We start from the raw sequence: 17451 nt of genomic DNA on the forward strand, positions 1-17451 counted from the left end.
CGGACGGGTGGTCGAGCCGTGGTCACCTCGGCGCCTTCCGAAGAGAGTAGGCTAATGCCGACGCCGGGTTTCTCTCCACCCTTCCTTTCTTCCCTCGTGGCGTTAGCTGCAAACACCTCGCTCGATGTGATCGTCCCTGCGTGTCCATATGTGTGCCTCGCTTGTGTTTTTCTCTCTCTCATTATTTTATCTCTCTCTTTCTCTCTCGTCCTATCGATCTATCCGACTGCCTCTTTCCACGAAATACGAATCCTCCATTCGCCCCCCCCCCCGTCTTCCCTCCTAACGGACACGAAATAAATCCCATCCGCCCACAGAGGAGAGTCTGGTGCCGGAAAGACTGAGAACACGAAGAAGGTCATTGCCTACTTCGCCACCGTCGGCGCGAGCTCCAAAAAGAAGGAAGAGGAGGCCACAAAGAAGGTAACGATCGGACACTGACTGCTTGAGGTTTCGTTGCGCGTTCGTGCCGTCCTGTCATGTTTTATCCGAGTGTCAACCCAGGGAACGAGGCTACTCCTTTATGATGCCCTTGCTTCCATTTGCATCATGATCCTTTTCTCGCATTGTTTGCGTAAATATGGGTCACATTTAATCTCTTAACGTTGAATGAGAATGGAACTGAACCAGTAAAACATCTTTGTCGCATGTGAAAAACGAAAAAAGCATTTTCATTAAATAAAAATACTATCGCATTAACTGTAATTGCCTGAAAATAACCTTCCTCAGTGCATGTGATATAATTCGCTCTTGCCGTGCGGACGGCAGTGAAATTGACGTAACTTCCCATGGGAAAAATTCGCCCTCTGTCGAGGATGGAACCAAGAATTCGTGACTTTCCGGGCTACTGACAAACCGCTTCGCTGCCGAGTTTCCTGCCATGCGGTGGCAATGTTGCCGAGGCAATTCTTTCCCTTGCGTTGCCATCCTAGATGGACCGCAAGGGATCGAGCGCCGTGGACCTCTGCAAAATTGCCATCGGTATTGAGGAACCTGGATAGCGTTGTGGTCTGCGCATTGGCCCGGAAAGCAAAAGATCCGTAGTTCGATACCCGATTCGGGAGAATTTCTTACTTAATGTAAAGTGCTATATGTTTGTTTGAAAATTGCATTATCTCCTTCTGGATCTAGAAAGTGCGATGCATGTTATTGAGAGATGTTGTTTCGTTCGTTGTTTGTGATAATGCTCCTCAAGCGCAGTGCTTTTTATTTAACCAAAGGCAACTTTGCTCTCACCGAAGGCTAACGTGTTCCTCTTTTTCTTTACTTCCACAGGGTAACCTGGAAGATCAGGTCGTCCAGACCAACCCTGTACTTGAGGCCTTTGGTAACGCCAAGACCGTCCGTAATGACAACTCCTCCCGTTTCGTAAGTATACACTTGCACGCTGTGTATCGTCAATGAGTCCACGCATCTATTTTCTCTCCTCTCACGCGCTCCTCTCTCCTCCTCCAGGGTAAGTTCATCCGTATCCACTTCGGGCCCGCTGGAAAGCTGGCCGGTGCCGACATTGAGACATGTAAGTGAAACAAATGACACGCGACGACGCGGAATCTCACTCTCGTGTAGCGTCTCTCGCTAAATTCGTCCCTTTGGATCTAATAACTGCCTGTCCGTTTGTCCCCGTCTGCTCGCCTTAGCGAGATAAAGACTTTGAGTGATGCTGGCCTTTTCTGCAAAGCCGTCTGAAATTGCGAACGGGAGTCGTGCCAACCTACCCCCTCACCCCAAGTCCTGAATTTCCATGAATTCTGTTCTTCACGATTAGAGACAATGCATTTTTCAACAACTTTAATTTTAGCATCACTCAGTATTTCTGGATTACCCATCATTCTTATCCGGATCTTATGTATGCACTTGCCGTCAATAAAAAGCTAAAAATTTACAGTTATCAATATATTATTGTTTTTACAAGGTTCTGAATTTAATGGATGAAAAGGCTATTGTAAATAATTGTTACTCTCGTTTTAACCCCCATTGTAGTGTAAATCAAATGAAAGCTAATCTGGCAGGGCACATTTTCGACTTGGTTTTGTATGAAATTAAAAAAAGAACTTTTAAACTCATGCATACATATGATAAGTGGCTGCATCTGGTTACGCTAATTAAGCGTAAATTTAAACCTCGCGAATTTTTAATCATTTACATACCATTCATGTACGTGCGTAATTTTAATCAAAACAACATTGTATATGCGAAAGTGGTATTATTACCGGTTAAGATGCGAGTCATGCAGCTTTTTTCTCAAGATTTGGCTGCTCTGGCCGCAGCCATTGATTTGATGAAATCTTTCGCGTCATTTAGATGAGTGTTTTTCTTTTCTCCTTGCGGACACTTCGGTGTTTCAACCGATCCTTTCTCTTCTTTGCAGACCTGCTCGAGAAGGCTCGTGTCATCTCCCAGCAGTCCCTTGAGCGATCCTACCACATTTTCTACCAGATGATGTCCGGAGCTGTGGAAAACCTTAAGCGTAAGCGTCCAACATCTCCCACTCATCACCATACATTCCGAGTGCCATGTGCCGCTCCACTGCCTTCGGCTCCGATCAAGGTGACGACGGCGACATATTGCCAAAGCCTGCCGCTCAAATGTGTTGAAGAGCGTGGAGCCATGGGCAGTCGAGATGCCGCTAATGGCCTCTCGATCTTAAGTTTAATCGGATGTCTACCACTAACTATGTTAACTATACCTTATTTATTCTCATTGGAGGACTGATGTAGGTTGCATTCTCATAAGTTCATGTATTTACTTTGGGAAATTACGATGCGGTGAATTCGGTTTTTATATTAAATAATTTCGAATAATCCGAGAGAATGCAACTTTCGTCTGCACTCTGCTCCTTCTTGCACTTACTGCAAGTGACCTCATTCCGATTCATTTGATTTATTTGTTTTCTCACCACTTAGGTTTGGTAGATGCAATGAAATATCACTTAGCGTCCAAATTTATGATTTACTAACAATATAAGACCATAGTTTGTAAGTTACTGAGACTTAAGGTGAACTAATCATTCATCTTTTAGTCATAAGTTTATTTTCAGGCTTTGCTGGTGCACTTCGGAGCATTTCATTATATTGACTGTAGTTTTGTACCCCTAAAGTTCTATTCCACAGGATGGTTCCAAGATTTTAAAATCCTTTTTTTCTACGCCGTCCTCAATTGCTTTTTCTCTTGTTTTCTTCGAAACGGCTGATCCTTTCGATCTCTGGTTCTGGCCCCCTTACTCATTCTGCTTTGCCTCGGTCCTCATGATCATCCTCGGCGGCCTACAGCCATGTGCCTGCTCTCCGACGACATCTACGAATACCACTTTGTGTCCCAGGGAAAGACGACCATCCCAGGAGTCGATGACAATGAAGAGTGCCAACTCACCGACGTAAGGGCCTTACGAGATGAATATGCACTCCAAGACACGATTACACGCGATATTTTGCGAAAACGCTCTCCGATCACATCTCCTATTCAGGACACTAGCGTGCCAAGCGTGGCACTTCCTCAGCAAAGAGTGCCTAATCATTCAGGCTCAAATTAACGCGTCTCCTGCTGGTGAAAAGTGGACAGTGGCTCGTTCAATACCCAGTAACTGGTGGGTGTTGACCAGTAAACGATTGATGTAACCAGTAAACATTTTAAACCGGCCAGTTACTCGTTAATTCCGCCAGTACGTGATAGAAATTGGAAAGGATAGAAATGAGAAAGAAAGAAATACTGGACTAATACTCATCCGCCGAAACAGGCTTTTTTCATTTTTTGAAAAGTTCCCTCTTTAATAAAATAAATCAAGCAGCAAGATTTTAACCAAGGTGGGATTTTTCACAGAATTTTTGTGCCATTCAAATACTGCCTCCCAAGTGTTTTTTACCCTCTTTTTCCTTTTGCTTTTGCTAAGTATTTTTGAGTATTTTTGCCGTAATCGTCATCGCTTAGTGTCTCTTCGTAAGACCGCCGTTCTCTATCCTTCGACGCCAGACTTAGTCTACCTTCGGACGAATCTTTCATCTTCTGCTGCGAATGATGGAGACCACCCCATTTGCAGGTCGTTGGTAGGCTGGAGTGATAACTCTCTCGCCCGTGGTGCCCTCAACGCCTTATTTTTCTTTCATTGCACGCTGACCCTTGTTTGCCGTGATCCAGGAGGCATGGTCAAGGCCCTCTCAAGACACTCTTCACTTCATTTTGATCCAACTTCAACTAGTTGGAATTACCAACACTTTCCGCTCACCCGATTTGACCCGATGCGCGAGGGAAAAATACGCCGCTGCCTTGAAAAATGTAGAACAAACGTGTTGCCGTTCGACCCGGAGAAAGGCACCATTTACTCTCGGCATATTTTCAGGTGGCGCCGTTGGTGTGTCAGTGGAATTCCCCGCGTATTGGCTCAGTTTGGTTGGTCAAAATGTATGCAACACTTTAACCAGGGGGGTAGAAGTGCTAGTGAGTGTTTGGGGAGTTGATCATATCTTCTTGCCCTAATTTTCAGATTTTTTCTCCCATTCCATTCCTTTTGGCCTTTGTATATTCCCTGTTAATGATTGTGTACATACTTTGATCGCTTTTCAAGTTAGCAAGAATAGATGGACAATTCTTGCATTACATGATCAGTCTTGCCAAGCAGGGTGTAAACCAGGCGACGTAGAAAGGCCCTGGTCTTATCCCTTAGTGTGACCCACCTCCCTGTTTTTTCGGTCGTCCTTTTGTGCATTACCAGAGTTCCAATTTGAGTGCGATTGATAGCCATTATATTTTTTCGTTACCTTTTGCCAGCACTCCAGAAGCGTACTGCTCTCAACTGGATCCATTCCATGCAAGACCACCGGCAGGGGTCGATCAGAATTTTCATCTACTTCACTATATAAAGCTAACCATTTGCATATAACGTCAACTGATCGACCTTTCTTTTTGAGGACAGTATTGACTCTGGGTTGCAATCGACTTGGGATATCCATAATGAGCTCCTGTCTCAGCATCTTTACCAAATTTTATTATAAGCATTACTAGCCATAGAAATACTATTTTATAGTAATTGAGGGAGTCAATTTTATGACGAGCAATAATACTAAACTAAAGCCTATTTTGAAATCTAAGAGCGACATGAGAGATGACAGATGTTACTCATTGTGGATGCCTAAACGTATTAGAACTGGGTTTTGGTCAATGTTCGCTTGGATAAGTTATGCTAATATGAACAGTTTTTTTGAATGATGTAGTCAATTTTGGATAGCTTGGTGTTTGGATTTGATCCCTTTCAATTGATGCTGTTATAAGTCGTACCCATACTGATTGCCTCAAGTTTGATTAAACTTTGTAAATTTTTAGCGCACCGCCCATGGTGATGTCCTTTGTGATGCTCCGCTCGGCTGAACTCTTTTGTTGCAGAGCAACCGAGAGGCGTTGTGTCCATTGTCATGTTGGTTGATCTCCGTGTCCCCTCCAAAGAACCTGCTCATCCCAATCTTTTGTCTCGGAGTTGTTGTAGTTATCCATTACTTTCACCTCCTCATTGTTTCTTGCCGATACCGATCTTGAGGTCGGCTCTTGTTCGATTTTGCATGCCATTGGTGGATTTTCAGAGTGTTCCCATTATTTATGCCCCGTGTTGTTGTTGTCCTCGAGCATGTATGGATTTTTAATTGAACTCCGCACCAGAATGTTCTCTAAGTGTATTTGTCTCTTTTTCTTCCCTTCCCTGACTGTGAACTTGTCCATACAGCCATTTGCCTCCTATCCGACAACGTCAATGACTACTACTTCGTTTCCCAGGGGAAGACTTCAATTCCAGGTGTAGATGATGGCGAAGAAATGAACATCACGGACGTAAGTGTGAATGACCAATTGAATGTGGATCCTTCGAGTCGCTCCGCGTTTGCGCTTCACCGTGGATGTATAAGCTATCAGGCCATTTACTTCTGATGGCTGCGACACCGAAGTATTTTGAGCATACTAATGAAATACTTTGTACCAATAGCGATAAAGTGACACATAGAAAGCACAGTGATGCTTATTTGGAAACACTGGGTGCTGCCACTTTCTGATGGTTTTGAAATTTTCATTTATAGTCGAGGAATATGATACCACAACTTCGGTTAGCTATCCACATTTTTTCTGGGAGATAAATTTTGTATTCGACGGCCCTTTGCAAAAAAATATGGCGCATCTATATTTGCTATCATAAACCACACGTAGCTATAATCACGGCCTCATCCGCTCCGCATTCCTTGCCCAATTTTGTTGACCCACAGGGAAAAAAGCAACTTTTTGTGTTTTATACCTAAAAAATTCTCCTTAATACTCTCCTGCAATTTGTTTTCTCTAATTGGAGAGCTTAAACTCCTCTCCTGTTTGTGTTGTCTTTGTCTGTTTGTACTAAATTAGAGTTACCCTGCAATAGGCATTGCAATTGTTCTTAGTACCTACTTACGATTACAAGGGACCTATTCAGGCGATTTACGTTGTAATAAACCTAAAAATGATATAACAAGTTAAAGAACACGATCCTTTTTTAAGGATTTAAATAAATCTTTATGTTTGATGCACTCATTAAAAATATGTCAAAGCTTTTCAAAATTTTCAATCATTATGTCAAAGCTTGTTGGAGTGAGTACTTATTGTAACTACCTTTTTGAACGATCAGGGGAAGACTTATGTTAATTACATAAATAGTATTTTTTTCTCAATCTGGTCGATTTTAAGCCCATGCCCGTACAAAATCCATTTCGTGATCCTTGGTATGGAAAGAAAAACGCGCTGCTTAAATTTTGCCATTAGAAGTTGATCTTAAATGTTCATCAGCTATGAAATTTAAAACAGTTTAAAACATGTATGTGCTCTTTAAGACATTTTCAAGACTTCACGATTTGAAGTACTACTTTATTGAATTATGGCTGGGACGAGATTAGAATCCGAAACTATTAGTGTAGTAGTTGATATTAATTGATTGAAATCCGATATGTGATTTCGTCTTAGTGAAAGGTAAATTTTTCTGATGTTTTGAACGTTTTCCGGTACTTTCTCCTCCATCATATAGTTATTTTTGTGTTTGATTTGGCTGAAAATGCGTTGGCAGAGAATTTTTAATTTCTCTAATTAAAATTTCGTGTAATACCCTCGAAAAGTAAGGACTAACAGGAAGAATACTTAGAAATTTTACTCGCAATTATTCTTATGATTTTTATGTGAACTACTAATGTACAAATATTCTTACAAACCATCTACCAGTGATTGTTTCGTCATTCCAATGTGCCACCCCCTCCCAAAACTGTTTTAATAATTGATATCTTTTATTTCCCTATTAACTAGAGTGATCCAGTTAATCATTCTCATTACTTCTTAGGAATGCATTCTGTTTCCTAACTCCAATTTGTATCATGTTACCTTTTCACCATTTAGATGCAGAAGTGTGCGCTGTGACGTCAACCTGTTGTTATTTGTGTGATATTTATTATGTGAATCTGTTTGCGACAGTGATAAAAAAGGCAAACACCCATGAAGGCGTTTAAAAAGACTTCATCTTGATGAAATTTTACCGTTTTCTGGATTCAAATTTACGCAAATTATGATGGTATATATTAAACCAATATTAAAAAAAATGGGTGAACCCTGACATGATGTTTGCCAGGTGTGAGTTGGAAGCCATAGTTTCTGTGATTGGTTTCGCAATAGTTTTCAAAGCTATGGAACGAGCATGCCTTAGAAAACTATTTCGGGCTGGGAATAGAATCCTCACCTTCCGGAATGGCCACCTGGTTGTCACCACATTGGAGAATTCGCCCATTCAGTCAAATCACCTCTCTGAAAGCTCTCTCGCAAGCAGACCAAACCCTTGCTGTTTCGTCGTATGACCTCTCCCCTTCCCTCCCTTTGTGCGTGTTTGTTTTGTCGCTAACTGTGCCATGTGCCGTTCTCTCTCTCTTTCCCGTGTTCGTCTCCTGCTTTTGCTCCCCTCCGCCCCGACCCGCCCTTCCCCCTGCCGACACCAAATACGACTATCACCACAACAACACGACCACTATCGCACCCTCAGAGAAGTGCCTTTTGACCCAGCCCATCGAAGAGTATCACTTCGTCAGTCAGGGTAAGACGAGGATCCCTGGAGTGGATGATGGCGAGGACATGGAAATCACTGACGTAAGTGGCGCTGCCCGTCGCAGCACCCATATTACGGATTGCGAGACGAAAAATCGAGAAAAGATAAAGCTTGAGTGGAAACTCTCCGAGCTACGTTGAAGGCTTCCCGATTTGTCTACGCGTAAATATTCAATCTGTGTACTTTAAGTTATGAGATTTGATTTAAACGTATAAATGTATTGGGAATATCGCTACAAAAATCTAGCAGCATCAAAGGTAGGCTGCTTCAAAATCAAAACATTTCTGCGGGTGAGTTTTCCACGATTTACTACTACTTGGAAGTGGCCAACTGAAACATGCTTTGGATCACGGGTGCAAGCCGATTTGAAAGCAGATAGGATTTTATAGGGCTGCTTTCTCTTTCGGGTGAGAATAAAAGTCTGCTGGGGCATCATCGGGGCTTTATGGGCTAGAGAGAGGCTAGGGAATCTTAAGAATGTCATATTGTGGCAGGTACTCGGCAGCCACGAACGTTTGATGCTGTCAAAGGGACCTGAACGCATGTTTACGAACGCATGTTAAGGATCTTTTGATTCACTTCCAAGAAGCTTACTAAACGTGTTATACTCGCCTGCAGCGATGCACGGATGCTGAAGGTGCATACTTTGGAGACTACCAGTGTTTTTAGCGATACATTTCTTTAAATAAATTTATTCTCATTACCTAAAATACATAAAATGTACGTAGGCTTCGTGAATGTTGTGCTCCACCTGTTTTTATGTTGGTTATGCCCTTTTATGCTGCATGAAAAACTGCACGCTTCCTCTTACCACTCAACCCTTCTTCTCCAAAGCTCCACGCAGCTGCCAAGCAAATCATGTGGTGGTGTAGCATTAGTTGCAAAGGCGAGGTGTTTCCTCCGCTTGCAGTCTACACAATACTCACCGCTGAGCTTTCGGCGTGCTCACATCTGGCGAATGAGTAATGAATCTGGCGAGGGACTGAGAACGTGTGGGAAGATGGGGAGATGCGCTTCAGTCGCTTCTATTTTGCTTTTTAAACTGGACTGTTGCGCTCTCTCTATGCAGAGAGGGCAATGCAATCGCTCAGCCATAATGCTTTGGCTCCCTCAGTGCACGAACTTGCCGCCCTCTCAGCGCGAGATCCGTTGCCACTGAAGCATCCTGCCAGCGCCATTCTGGAGTCGACGGCCTGCAACGCAATTATTCCAGTTCTTCCGCCGCTGTTTCTCTTCTTGATGTGCTTCAATTACGGGACTTTTTCTGCAATAAGCTTTCTTCTTTCGGCTCTTTTATGTTATCTCTTTCTGTCGTGAAACATAATCCTTTCCCATTTCAGTGCAAGCTAATCCAATGATTTGAAGTAAGGTTCTTACTCTTACTTCTAGCTGGTTTTACCATCCTTACTGGTAAACTTGCTGAAGTTCCGAGAAATGTGTGGCTCTCGATGATTACGCTGACTTTTAGTCTCTGCTTTAAGATTCAATTGTGCCCTGACCTTTTATCTTCGTTAGCTTCTGGCTTCAGCCTCCTGCTCAAGAGGCAAAAGAGACTGTCAATTTCGGTCTCAGGCTTTTGCATACTCTTAAAGTCCGAACGTGTTTTGGCTTTTTATGTGCTTCTGGAATCAAATTACATCACGGCTTTGAAATTCTTTACGGCATTATCAAATACAGTTCCTGCGATGAAATATTCTCTAGTTGCCGTTGTGTAATTTCTTTCTGCCTTTAGCTATATAATTTTCAATCGAGCTAGTGGAAGTAATTTATTTACTCTAACAGTAATTTAAGCTGCTTGTTTTTGTAACAAATGCTTAAGTATTCGGCTGGTGAGAACTGTTTTGGTGAAAGAGCTATGATAATTGATGGCCAATCATTGAAGAAAAATTGTGCTTTTATATATCTAGTATGACCTTTAAAATATTTTCCGGGAATGTAGTTTGGCATGAGAGTACCCTCCACGTGTACCATTTCCTTGGATTTGTGAATAATAGTTCTCTCCAGTCTAGTGGGTTTGGCCACTGCTACATGTTCATGTTATCATTAACTGCCATAGCAAGCACCAATATTTTGGAATGAATATATTAGTTGCACTTTCATGTGCCGGTCATGAATTTATTTCGTTTTTCATCTCTAAGAAAGGAGAAATTATGTTGTATCTAATGACCAATTCCAAAATATTCCCCGCTATTTGCTACTAGTAATTTCTTTTGCTGGAAATTTTAGTGAATTCCCCTGCTTTCGTTCGCTATTTAATGAACCGTGTTTCAAAAGAGTCATTTCAGTTCAGTGTCTGATCTCTCAAGTTATTTCGGTGCATAAATTAGCGAACAGCTTCGCCAGAAATGAAAAGTGACTGCTATTAATTTTACAAGAATAATGGTGAGATGCTTATTGGCTTTCAGTCAATATTTCCGGACCAAATGATGGTGCGAAAGTCAACCAAAGGAGGAGGTAAAATGTCTGAAACCATTTTTTTGTCTGACTCTGACTTTGATTAACATCTGCGGCGAGGAGAATGTGATTTTATCCCTGCCGGAGTCAGGCGGTTGAATTCTATTGGCGGCATTTTTACGGTCTGGCTCTTGTCAAGTTAAAATCATATTTTTCTTCCCGAAGTCGACAAAACAACTTGTTTCAGAGATTGTGCTTCATTCCGTCATTGGCTTCCAAGTCATGCATTTTTCCTTCGGAAATATCAATGCTATTTCTGTTTGCTTATATATGTTTTGCTTTATTTTTGGCCGATGTCGGCTGAGTTGTGCTTTTTAGTTATTTCGCTTTGTGATCAATTTAAGCTCTAATTATTTGGGTGGGGGAAGGCGAACGTTTATGAAGAGGAAATAATCATTATTTCTTTCTCTTTCTCTCTCTTCCCTCGTTCGTCGCCTCTTCCTCCCGCGTTTTGCTTTGCTGCCCTCCCCCAATCTCCCCTTCCCCCCCCCAAAAACATGTTTATGAACCCCCTCCCAAATTGCCTCCTCGCTTCTGCTGCCTGCTCACCGGCCGCACGCTTGAAAATGCAGCAATTTGCTTGCTCAGCGACAACATCTATGACTATTACAATGTGTCCCAGGGTAAGATCACAATCCCCAACGTGGATGACGGAGAGGAAATGACCCTTACCGATGTGAGTATGTCACTTCTGCACGAGCACAGCTTCACGCATTCTTAAACATCCTCTTCAGAGTTTTTCCTTGAAAGTTTTACCGATCATCTTCTTTTCTTTCGTGAAATGCGGCGTCTGTGTCATTTTTGCTGAGTCATAGTGCACCCAGTAGGAGGGGCGAATGGTCGAGCAAAAATGGCTAAAACGCAGAATTTCCAGAAGGGAATTTAAATAATTTATTTCATACCTAATCCACTCAGTTTTCACGACAAAAGACAGCCATATGCCTGCATAACTACAATCTCCACACTTATAGAAACGTACTCGAAAGAAATCCAATTCTTAAAGAACGGTAAGGTATCATTATTTCAAGTATTCATTAAAATACGCGTTTTCCAATCGACATACAAACATTTTTTCTGTACAAATAGAATTTTTCACTTATTTTCACGCTTATCATCGTGATAAATCAGTCAGACACGCTAGCTCCCAAATGTTCGTTCTCATAAGCAAAGAACTCAAACAATTTCATCACACTGTTATCGACAACCTCAACATTAATTTAAAATGTTTGCTCTATTAAATGTAATTCATTATGCAAAGCACAAAATGTAAGCTATTTTTTGTATATTTAAAATGATTCCATCAATGTAAGAAACTTTAAATATTCACTTTGCTTCAAATTTTGATATGAATAATTGTAATGATTTTAATAGGAGGCAAAGCTAATCTTTATTTCGATGGAAATTTAAAAAAACTGGAAATTTGCAATTCATTATTCATTGCTTCAATGTGATTTTTTAATGTTTCTCTTAAGAGATGTAACGCATCAGTTCTTTTCATCTGCGAGATAGCTTGCATTACACGTTGAATTTTTTCCTCTCGGTTGTATGGCGAATGCCACTCATGCCTGTATGTTCTTCCCCTTTTCCCCTCTCCCATCCGTTTCTCTCGAGCAGCAAGCCTTCGACGTGCTGGGTTTCACTCAGGAGGAGAAGGACAACATCTACAAGATCACTGCCTCTGTCATGCACATGGGTGGCATGAAGTTCAAGCAGAGGGGTCGAGAGGAGCAGGCCGAAGCCGACGGCACCGCCGTAAGTACACTCCCCTGTTTTTATGCGCTGAAATCACGGACTTAAGATGTGTTGCCACCCATTGTGTGGCATCAAAAAGTGGCTTCAACAGGAAGCAATTTTATATAGTATATAATAGGGCATCCGCCATGTAGTCCCCTTGGATGGCACTGTCACTAACGGGATTAAATATTCAAAAGTCTTGTTAAGAAATATGGTTTCTCCCAGCAAGACCCAATCAAACTGACGTGGCTTAAACCAAATCCTATTTGGGTATTGTATAAGTAGTTTGAAAGTTCAAGGGTTCTCTTTTGACTGTAAATTTCCCTATCGGATTCACTCATTCCTCTTTATCCCTCTATTAAACTCTCATGGCAGCATTAGTTGAATTGTTTTACTTAATTTTGCGTCACATTCAAGTACATAAAATACTGGAATTACCATGAATGCCTGCCGTCATTCTGGGCTCAGTTTTGATGCATTTCTTTCATGACTTTCATGAGACATTCCCGCCTTATTTTTCCTACAGGAAGGAGAGCGCGTTGCCAAGCTCTTGGGTGTTGACGCTCAGGACTTGTACAAGAACTTGCTCAAGCCCAGGATCAAGGTCGGAAACGAGTTCGTGACCCAGGGTCGTAACAAGGACCAGGTGTGTACATTTGGCACAGTATATCATTTAATATAAAGAGTGTGAATGGATCGGAATAGCTTTACTCAAGAAATCGCTTTCGTCTGAATTAATGGGACGTCGTTCTGCTGCAGGTCTCCTACTCCGTGGGTGCCATGTCAAAGGCCATGTTTGACAGGCTGTTCAAGTGGTTGGTGAAGAAGTGTAACGAGACACTGGACACCAAGCAGAAGAGGCAGCACTTCATTGGTGTACTGGATATTGCTGGTTTCGAGATTTTCGACGTACGTCTCGCATTACTTTAGCAGAATCCTAAAAAAATCTCCATCAGTAAATTACCCATTGAATTTTCATATGATTTTATCTTTCGGCGCAAATTTTATTTTATTTATAAAAATTGATCTGTGGTAAAGCATAAGATTTTGATTCCTAATGTGCTTTGGTTAAAACCAACAATAGCTGTTGATTTCGAATTAAAAATTCGAGTCTGTTTTTTTTCTTCTTGCCTATTATCTATTCAAATTAATTTGAATCAAGTAAAAGTAAAAAATATATTTTTTAAGTACTAGTTCCTCCCCCACTTCCCATCCCATACATAAACCCTCGTCTAGTTAATGAATTTATTTCAGCACCTCTTTTTCATCGAGTTCTCTCTGCGCTGCATTTCGTCAAGGATGTTGCATGTGCACCTGTTTTAAGGTTGACAATTGACACTTTAACTTTCCCTGGGTTTTATTAATGACTTTTTTTTCACTTCAAGACCCTGCATTGAATGATTTTCCAGTCACCCTTCTCAAAGTCCGTATTTCAGATTTTTTTCTCTTAAGAGGGAAATTTCAATGAGCATCGTTGCGCATCCAGGAATTGAGAAGTTGTGTCACCATGTTCTCCTCGAAAACGAATTTCCTTATCTCGAGAATGCCATCAAATCATTTTGATAATTTTGAAATCAACTATTAAAAATTATGAATTCCATCGCTGTTTCCCAGTTATGGATTCAAATTATTGTGATCGAAACAAAAATGCACTATTTGACGAGGCACTTGATTTGATATCTCCAGAGGATTTTGCTTCTCCCTCGTTTGTGCTCATTGAATTTTCTGCCTTCTCCATCACTAATGGCGCGGTTCTTTGAATGCTAATCGTTTGCGATTGTACCCTCCTTAGTACAACGGCTTCGAGCAGCTTTGCATCAACTTCACCAACGAGAAGCTGCAGCAGTTCTTCAACCACCACATGTTCGTACTCGAGCAGGAGGAGTACAAGAGGGAAGGCATCAACTGGGCCTTCATTGATTTTGGCATGGATTTGCTCGCTTGTATTGAGCTGATTGAAAAGGTAGACCTGTGGCTCTATCCTCATGCAGCTACTGTCACCTTCCCATACATATTAAGACCCTGATTAACCATAAGCATTAAGTTCCCTGTAACAAAGATGATACATATCCCATAAAGTGTTCGGGCCCTATTACGTATCGGAAAGGTCTTGAGCGCAAATTCTTCGTAACAAACGGAAATACTAAACCAAAACTAGTTGTTGGAAAGTGCCTATTTTCCACTTTTCACGAATTACTGACTCGTTGCCTCTGGCTGGACACCGTTGAGTTATGACGCAAACGTGTGCTTCTGTGCGGAGGTGTTCTCTTTAACATCATCCTTATTGCGACGGAACCAAGAGACAAACCTTTGTTCCCCACTCTCAAGTGACAGACGTGGGAGACAACGCTTCCGTCATGCAAATTCTTATAGTATTAACTTGCGTGTTTTTGTGAGTGAAACGCACACGCCGTTACTTTCTAACGATTGACATTCGGAACGCTGCATGGGAAGTGATGCGGATGTTCGACGAAATGCGAGAATGCTTGAAGCCATCCAGTGGAAGAGCTCGTCCTTTACCTTTACCTACTTGACCTCAGCTCAAACACACCTTCCCTTATTCATCTTCCTCACCAAATTCCCTCCTTACGATGTAGTTGTAGTTTTGCCTTCAATTTACTCACCAAACTTTATCTCTCTCTCCCTACCCAAATTCCTGTGAAATATATATATATCTCTCTCTCAACTATATCTTTTTATCATGACGTACCGTCTCGTCCTATTCTGTCCTCGATACCTTTTCCCGCCCACTTTCACCCTCGCAACTTTTGCTCAAATCTTCTGCCAAACGTCCCACAGTACAACGGCTTCGAGCAGCTTTGCATCAACTTCACCAACGAGAAGCTGCAGCAGTTCTTCAACCACCACATGTTCGTACTCGAGCAGGAAGAATACAAGAAGGAAGGCATCAACTGGGCCTTCATTGATTTCGGCATGGACTTGCTTGCCTGCATTGACCTGATTGAGAAGGTAAAAAAAGTCAGGAGCATCCGAAAGCTCTCCTCGCAGCTACTACATAGCGTTTGTGTCCAAGTGCCTTATAGGCACTGTTCTTCGATTAAGAGTCTGACCCGGGTTTTTAGCGACTAAATGAGATCAGTGGCATGCATTGGCACCTGTGCGAATCTTTGAGAAAATCAATTGGATTGAAACTACTGCTGCTGTGGATAACAGTCATAGAATGCATTGGATATTCGGTTCGAGGTTGGGGCCAGATCCCTGTTTCTTCTTCTGAGGCAAGGTGAAACTGGAATAGGTAGGGGTTGGTGATCAGCAGCTTAGGCAGTAGGTAAATAATCCTGCTGAAGAAGTCTGAAGGAATAAATGTGGAGAACTTTGATTACAACTCGGCTACGGTTACAAAAAACACATATTTTTTGATTAGGGTATTTACCCCGAACAGTAAAAAACAAAACACTCATCTGGATGTGAGTCACCCATCAGGAACTTGGAATGGCTAGCAAGACCCATCTCTCTTCTGCGATGCCCAGTAAGCTACGCCGCTGTTCTACAGAACACATGTTACACAAAATGACTGACCAATATCGCGTGAGGTGATATCTTCGTGCCTTGCTTCATTGTAGTCCTATCGTATATTCACAACCACTGTCCGTGATTGAGCTAATTATATCAGTGGATGTGTTATTTTATGATGTACTAATTATTGTTTTTCTCTCTTTGCTAGTCCTATGGAGTGTGTGAGCGTCGTTTGAATCCTGACTGTGTTCTCTTGATTGCCAGTTGTATTTACCACTGGCGATGGTTTGTGCCGGGAATGTAAGCCCAAGTGATCGTCTGCCTCTCGTCCTCTCTAATTTCTATAGATTTGAGATAATACTCTTTGTGAAATATCTTTTTCCCTAGCTAAGTTTGGTGATGTGAATGCCTTTTTCTCTTTGGCTATGAGTTTTCCCATATCTATCAGTTAATTCCTTCTTTCATGAGTTTTACAGTATATTTCAGATGAAATTCAACTAATTCCATAAATATTGGTAAAATATTGACCTTTTCTATTTTTTTTATCTTTTAAGCATATATCTTGGTTAGTGTGATCGTAGTGTTTATTTCCTATTCACAAAGTTTGTATCATCCATGGTTGTTAACCATTTCCCTCATGTAAACAGTTACATTCTGATATTTTGAGTGGGATAATTTAAATCCTGTGCTCCTGTCTATCTTGCAAGTATCCCGGAGTGTGTGATCGTCTTTTTATTTCACCTATGTTTCTCATGCATTGACATGAGTAATTTTCATATTTTTCACACTGCAAGTCAAGAGGATTGCATATTTTCCCAAGTAATTTTTTACTGGCGGCTTCTGATCACTCTTCCTTTTGGCTTTGAAACCTCTTTTGAAACATTTATCGTGAAATTCGAGCTTCAGGAGCCATCTTTAATGTTTTCCGTATTATTTTCCATAGTTTATAAAGTCTTCCGTTGCTTTTCTGGGAAAGACTAAGACGTTTAATGTTGCTTTAAACGGAACTTTCAGAAACTTGGATCATTCCGTTTAAAATAATGTTCGTTTTTTTACATTATAGGGACAAAATTTTCCAATATTTTCGAAAAACGTATTATAAAAATTGTGTCTATCATCTGCGACATAGTTTTAACGTAAGATTTTCATGAAAATGCTCAGAAGATTTAAGAAACCGAAGAAATAAGCTACGGCACGTCTTCAATTTGGGATGGAATCCCCTTGGCTTGTTTTAGACTCCCCTCCAATCCTTTCACGACTTCCCTTGCAGCATCCGGAGCAGATTTTCCATTTGTTAATGTGGACATGCTGAACGCCGCCCCCCCCTAAGCCTCCGAGCACCCATTCGTAGCGAACCCACGCACTGTAAACCTCTATTGCCGCAGCAGTCGAGTCTTGTTCGAATGCTAGGTGAAATATTATTTTATTGCCCTTGATAAAGAGCGAGGGTTGCTCCAAGTGTTTCGGTGGGTTCATTACAGATGGGTGTTTTCGATAATTCCCTCTTGAGTGTTTTCTCTCTTGGGTGGTTTTCAAACTGTATTGAGATGATCTTTTCTGGTGTGATGCCTGCACCCGCCTTTTTAAAGACACGGTGCCTCCCTTCCCCCTGGGATTTGCCTCCTCAACCCAACGAAACGTCCCCCCCCCCCTTACCGCGTCTCTTCCTGCCTCTCCAAGTAGCGCCGCATACCCGAATCCCA

General features: G+C 41.7%; 1 protein-coding gene across 16 annotated transcripts in view; it reads left to right on the plus strand.

Moving 5' to 3' along the window:
• LOC124168990 (myosin heavy chain, muscle) overlaps positions 1–17451 on the plus strand; it is a 98994-nt gene that overhangs the window by 25955 nt on the left and 55588 nt on the right. For 6 of the 16 annotated variants that reach the window (XM_046547427.1, XM_046547431.1, XM_046547423.1 and 3 more), the window contains 9 exons: positions 318–423; positions 1276–1368; positions 1456–1519; positions 2372–2470; positions 11110–11213; positions 12152–12289; positions 12798–12917; positions 13031–13180; positions 14064–14234. In XM_046547427.1, the coding sequence (XP_046403383.1) occupies positions 318–423; positions 1276–1368; positions 1456–1519; positions 2372–2470; positions 11110–11213; positions 12152–12289; positions 12798–12917; positions 13031–13180; positions 14064–14234 (1045 nt within the window). Of the gene's footprint in view, positions 1–317; positions 424–1275; positions 1369–1455; positions 1520–2371; positions 2471–3272; positions 3377–5710; positions 5815–11109; positions 11214–12151; positions 12290–12797; positions 12918–13030; positions 13181–14063; positions 14235–17451 lie in introns of all 16 variants that reach the window. The other 10 variants (XM_046547433.1, XM_046547426.1, XM_046547425.1 and 7 more) reach the window with 4 other exon arrangements.

The sequence above is a fragment of the Ischnura elegans genome, chromosome 12, assembly GCF_921293095.1.
Source record: "Ischnura elegans chromosome 12, ioIscEleg1.1, whole genome shotgun sequence".
Lineage (NCBI taxonomy): Eukaryota > Metazoa > Arthropoda > Insecta > Odonata > Coenagrionidae > Ischnura > Ischnura elegans.